General features: G+C 46.7%; 1 protein-coding gene across 3 annotated transcripts in view; it reads left to right on the forward strand.

Moving 5' to 3' along the window:
* Nucleotides 1–3,669, forward strand: part of Slc9d1 (solute carrier family 9 member D1) — a 37,578-nt gene extending 33,909 nt beyond the window's left edge. For all 3 annotated transcript variants that reach the window (XM_034520028.2, XM_034520030.2, XM_076913836.1), the window contains exons 12-14: nt 841–920; nt 1,761–1,910; nt 2,860–3,669. In XM_034520028.2, the coding sequence (XP_034375919.1) occupies nt 841–920; nt 1,761–1,910; nt 2,860–2,973 (344 nt within the window). In that variant the 3' untranslated portion in view covers nt 2,974–3,669. The remainder of the gene's footprint in view (nt 1–840; nt 921–1,760; nt 1,911–2,859) is intronic.
* Nucleotides 3,670–6,458: the final 2,789 nt, after the last annotated feature.

Raw genomic sequence — 6,458 nt, forward strand, 5'->3', positions numbered from 1 at the left:
TGAAAGTCCGAGGCAGCTGTCTGATCTCTAACACAGACTCTGAGGACAGGTCCCTAAAAGGGAAGCTACGCCACATGAAGCCAGCAGTTGAGGAGAGAGTTCCAAAGGGGTCAGGCATACAGCTAGAGAGGCTGGAGGGCCAGGTGGATGCATACTAGAGTCTAAACCACTTTGAGGAAGCATCTCCATGTCTCAGGAAAGAAGAAACTATCTCGGAAAGAAAGGGAGTATCCATACATTTGTGATTGAGTGAGTAAAGTGGAAACATGGTCTGCAGAGCTGAGGCTGCGGACGGAGTGTATTGATGGTTGACTGAGGCAGAGCCTCTCATGGGGAAGAAGGCCTCCAGGTACCAGTGTTTTCCTGAGAAGATGACAAAGGTTCAAATGGGCAGGTGCTCCCACCTGCAGCCGCCTGTTCCTCTCTGCAGTAACAGGGGACAAAGAGAAGCACCTAAAGCAAGGTGCACCCCACTGTTTCTTCCTTGTCTGAGCCAAGTGAGAAATGACAAAGACTGTGTAGGTGTGGGACAGTTCCCGACCCTTCCTCTGGCTGCTGTGCACACACTAGCTGTGAATGCTCTGGTCCAAGGTCTACAGGGAGGGCTGGGCCCTGCGCTTCTTGGGGATTCTGCTGCATTCTTTGCAGGTGTGTCCTGTTGGGGAGGGCTGCTGTGTCTCCCTCTCTCCCTGGAAGAGGAACACAGCTTGCCAAAGAAGGGCTTGGGTTTTAGTTTAATCCTCTACAAGAACAGGTTTAATTAGACTGATAGAGGTATAGACTTCCAGTCGTGAGCTATCTGGACCCTGTTCTGAGGCGTCTCATCTCTGTCTCCCACAGGGCTTCATGTGTTCCCCACCTTTGTGATCTATGAGTTGACTGTGCTGATATTCCTCACGCTGTCCGTGGTCATCATGAAGGTATGAGGCTTCCTCCTAGAACTCGCAGCTGAAATCTCACACATATCACACAGGAGAGCACTTCTCATCAGTCCTCATTTCCAGCCAGCAGCTGCATAAATCCTTCAAGGCCCCAATGACACTTGTGTCTCCAAGTGCCACTGTGAGGAGACACTGCTGATCCAAGGGGCAGGTCTGGGCCAGTAGTTAGGCTGTTAGGATGATGTGTTGTTTCAGAACTGGGGTGTTGGGAACTGCCAGGAGCCAGGTCAGGTAGCATCTTTATAGATCGGCAGGCTTGTTCTGGACAAGTCTAAGGAGCAGCCCATGCCTCCTTCCTGATGGTAGTGTACGTCAGCACACAGGAAATTGAATGGACATTTTCAAATGTCCATCCTCGTGGCCACAGATTACTGTGTTACCTGTGGTGGTGCCTGAGTCACAGAGTGGCTGCCTGTTTAGCAGTATCTGGTAAGTTGCTAGTGCTGGGCTGCCTGCCAGTTCCTGGCTGCTCACTGGAGAACATCTCTCGTGTGGACTGGATCTTACTGGATCTTCGTCTTGAGCACTTAATATTTAATGCTATCGATTCAACTTGCTGGGGGAAGGCTTATTTTCTGTCAATGAATCCAAGCCTTTTATTTTGCCTTCTTGTTCTAAATGAATTTGGTAGTTTATCTGTTTATCTTGTGCCTTCTTGGTGGGTATCTGATGTGCCACTGTGTGTGCCTTCCTAGTTGGTTTGTGACTAGACGCATTGGTAGCCATTGATGGTTTTTTTTCCATCTCCGTTTTGTATGATGAGAGTGATTTTGTCCAGCCTCTGGTCACGAATAGTGATTCAATAAACTATTCTTACAGTTTGTGTTGGCAGTGCTGGTCTTGTCTCTCATCTTGCCAAGGAGCAGCCAGTACATCAAGTGGATCGTATCTGCTGGGCTGGCACAGGTCAGCGAGTTCTCCTTTGTTCTGGGGAGTCGAGCACGGAGAGCAGGCATCATCTCCAGAGAGGTGAGAGTCTATAATCTGACTGAAGTGAAAGCCCTGTGGAGCACGGAATGCTTCAGTGCAAGCAATTAGGCAAAGAGTGAACACCCACCCACCCACCCCCATACCCTCCACTCCTGACTGACTTGGTAGTTCAGGCACAACAGGGCAGCAGCACCCTCTCAGAGGGCACTAAGCTGGCCTGGAAGGAAGCCTTTGGTGGGAGTCATGGAAGCTGGGCCTGGCTGCTTCCTTCTCATATAAGATACTGAATTTCTTAGGTGGAAATAGTTAATCCTGCTGTTGTCTTTTATATTTGATCTTAGTCCAAAGGCCGAGAAGTGATGTCATTCTTCTTTACAGTATTATAATTAACAGGTTGATATTTGCTGTGATGGGTTGTTATCCTGACCCTACAATAGAGGGTCCCACTGATGGGGGGGAGGGGGGCTGTGGAATATCTGCAGTTCTGAGGCTATCTCTGTGTAAGGAGTGTGAGGAAGCAGCAGTGTCAGGGACACAGTAGGAGCACTGTGGAGGTTTCCAGTGAATGAATGAGGTGTTACTGAACCAGATGCAGAGCTGCATCATGGGGAAAGGATGGGTCCAGTCTGAGTCCCTTTGATGTGTGGGGCCCCATAGGGTTCACCTTCAGGCCAGCAATGAAACCAAGCTGCTCCCCTGGAATTTACTAGAGCTGACCACAGCTTTCCATCAGAGGTGGTGGGATTTCCATCAGAGGTCTTCCCACGGCAAATGTCCTCTGGCCTGTGGCGGAGTTTCCCCCTCTTTAAAGATGGCTACGCCTCTGGTTGACAGCGCACCTCCCAACACTCAGTGGGACCACACTCTCAACGTGTGCTACTCAAGGTGTCCTCTGAACGTGCCGGACCTCCTGATGCTCAGTGAGATAGGTAGGCTGTACGCTCTACCTCCTGGAACTCTCGTGACTGTGTCTGTTTGCCTGTTGCAGGTGTACCTCCTTATCCTAAGTGTGACCACACTTAGCCTCTTACTTGCCCCAGTGCTGTGGAAAGCAGCCATTACCAAGTGTGTGCCGAGACCAGAGAGGCGGTCAAGTCTCTGACAGCACCAAAGGACCACAGACTATGGGGCGGGGATCCCTCCCGGGGGTTTCCAGTCCTGAGATGGTCAGCTGCTGCACCTTTCCACTGGCTTCCCATCAGAGTCACACCGACCAAGAGGCAGAGTCCTCATGCTTGCTTGCATTTTAAAAGACTCTCCTGTCATGTTTAAGAATTTTCCAGAGTAATTTATTTGCAGTCGGTTGATTATGTACAGAGTTTTAACACTGCATCTTACAATCACCTGAACTATTTTGCCTGGATGTGCCTTTTTTAATGAAAATTATTAACTTCTACTTGTTAATTTATCAGCTTATGATTTTTTGGTAAAGAAGAAAAAGTTGCAAGCCGTTTTATTTATTGTATAATTATAATCTGTTGGTCAAATATTTGTTATTAAACATAATAGCAATATGAGATTTTAATTTTATTTTTGAGCTTGGAATCTTACTTTTGATCTTTAAAACCTCAATATCCTCTTGCCTCTTGTAACTATTTTTTTTTGTTGTTGTTGTTTTTTTTTGAGACAGGGTTTCTCTGTATAGCCCTGGCTGTCCTGGAACTCACTCTGTAGACCAGGCTGGCCTCGAACTCAGAAATCCGCCTGCCTCTGCCTCCCAAGTGCTGGGATTAAAGGCGTGTGCGCCACCACCGCCCGGCCTCTTGTAACTATTTTAAATAAAACATTTTCATTTTGATTTTTATTAGTTTTACTTTTAAGATATTTGATTTTGAATCACAAGAATACACATTCTTAAATAAAGATCATTTATGATCAGGGTATAATTATTTGGAACTTATTGAGAATCCCATTAAAAAAAAGATTTATGTTTTGGGTTTTTTTTTTTTTTGTTGTTTTTGTTGTTGTTGTTTTTTTCGAGACGGGGTTTCTCTGTGTAGTCCTGGCTGTCCTGGAACTCACTCTGTAAACCAGGCTGGCCTCGAACTCAGAAATCCGCCTGCCTCTGCCTCCCAAGTGCTGGGATGAAAGGCGTGCGCCACCACTGCCCGGCGATTTACGTATTTTTATGTGGCTCTTTGCCTGTGTGTATGTATGTGAGGGTGCCAGATCCCCAGGGACTGGAGTTGCAGTTATCAGCTGCCATGTGGGTGCCGGGAACTGAACCTAGGTTCTCTGGAAGAGTAGCCAGTCTCCTAACCCACGAGCCATCTCTCCAGACTCCAGAAATCTCACTTTTTAAGTTATATTTTTTGTGTTGAACTAATCATTGACAAAATCTAGCCAATGGTTTTTTTTGTTGTTGTTTTTCTTTTTTTGTTGTTGTTTTTTTGTGTTTTTGTTTTTCAAGACAGGGTTTCTCTGTATAGCCTTGGCTGTCCTGGAACTCACTCTGTAGACCAGGCTGGCCTCGAACTCAGAAGTCCACCTGCCTCTGCCTCCCAAGTGCTGGGATGAAAGGCGTGTGCCACCACTGCCCAGCTAGCCAATGTTTTTTTATTTTAGATTTACATGTATGTATGAGCACCACATGTGTTCCTGGTGTCTGAGGGAGTGAGAAGAAGGGGATTGGGTGCCTTGGACTTAGAGTTATGGGTGATTGAGAGGCTCTGTGTGAGTGCTGGGAACCAAACCTGGGTCCTCTCCAGAGCCATGGGTGCCCTTAACTGCCGAGCTGGCTCTCCAGCCCTAGCCAATGGGTTTTTTTTTTTTTTTTTTTTAAATATAAGGATCATTCATTCATTTGTCATCATATAGTTCTTAAAGACCAAATGAATTCATTTTAAAGATGTTGAAGTTTGGGCTGGAGAGATGGTTAAGAGCACTGACTGCTCTTCCAGAGGTCCTGAGTTCAATTCCCAGCAACTACACAGTGGCTCACAGACATCTGTAATGGGATCCGATGCCCTCTTCTGGTGTGTCAGAAGACAGCTACAGTGTATTCATATACATAAAATAAATATATAAATCTTTTTTAAAAAAAAGATGTTAAAGTTCTAACTTGGGGATTTAGCTGGTATATTTTAGTTATTAGATACCCTAGAAATAAAGACGTCCTTGTCAGGGCTCTCCTGAGGGGCATGGTCAGTCTCTCTATGGTGCTGTACCTGGATCCTCTGTTGGGAATTGGAATTTACTCTTAGTTTAGGATGCTAAGAAGCACAAGGTCAAAGGGGGTGGTGGAGAGGTTCTGTCCTTCCGCCTCTGGGATGGTGCCCTGGGGCTGGGGATTTCAAGGTGTGAGGAGAGCAGACAGAGAGCCCACTCCCAGGGGCTTATTTATAATTAATGTGGTTAAACGCAACCATGAGGGCAGGTTCTCTCTGATTGAAACTCTTCTGAGCCCACTCTCCCAACACTGTTGTATTGGGGATTAAACCTGTAGCACCTGAAATCTGGGTCTGGAAACACACATAGTAGGTGTTTTATTTTTCAGTTGCATATGCTTTCTATTTTAGTTGACAGTTACAGTTTTATATGTGTATACTGTGTACAACATCACTGTTACTTTAAGAATTTCTCTGTAAATACTGGTTTTCAGAGCAGGATAAATGGACCATATATTCTGAGGTAGAGGAACAGAGTTTAAGGTGTGATTATGTATTTTATGTATGCATGTATGGATTGCAGCAATGTAAATGAAGCCATCGAAGTCGATTGAAATAGACTGTGTCTTCTCGAAGCGGAGAACAGTAGAAGAAGCACAGGCTTTCAGAAAATGATGTTGCGCTCCTGAGTGGTGTCAGATGGCTGATTGCATCACCCTTCCCACGTGCTTGGGAGATGCTAAAGGTACAAGGTACCTGGCATGGCTGCTGGCCAGAAGTGCCTACAAGGTTCTGTGACATTTGAGGGAGGCAAAGATTGCTTGGAGACTGACTGGGAAGGGACAGTGAGTGTCAGCGATCCTGGACAGAGAACTCAAGGATGTCAGTTTCCCTGCCTTCCAAGAGCTTGGCCATCAGCCTCTGGGTACCAGTGCTTCAGAGCACAGTGCACTCATGGAGGTTTTGCTGAGGTAAAATGCAGTTCCAGGTGTGCAGGGAGATGCATCCAAGATGCTGTCTGTGTTCCCAGAAGGTGTGGCAGTGGGACTGGGAAGGATACCTGTTTTCCCTGGCGTTCACCAGCCTACATCAGCCATGCGTGGTCTGCATGCTGCACAAAGGTCAAGACAGGGATGGACTGGTTCAGAGTCAGAGATCTCTTTCTGTCACATACTTGGACAGGTCTGGAGTAGCTGAGGGGACAGAACTGACATACAGGCTCACTAACCTTCTTGAAGTTGGTTCTAGAAAAACCAAGGCTCTTGGAGTACCTGGAGAGCCCATTAAGAAGATGAAGAGGAAGAGATGATGTATGCAGAAAGGCCTGGGTGGAGCTGACTTCAGAATGGGATGTAGGGAAGGAAGATGGCTGGAGTCACATTCCTATTGTGTCTCCAGGGCCTGATGATGACAACAGGACCCCTCACAAAGGACTTCATGTTCCTGCAGAGGAAGGGAAGATAGGGTAGAAGGAGCTGCG

This window comes from Arvicanthis niloticus, chromosome 16 (genome assembly GCF_011762505.2).
Source record: "Arvicanthis niloticus isolate mArvNil1 chromosome 16, mArvNil1.pat.X, whole genome shotgun sequence".
Lineage (NCBI taxonomy): Eukaryota > Metazoa > Chordata > Mammalia > Rodentia > Muridae > Arvicanthis > Arvicanthis niloticus.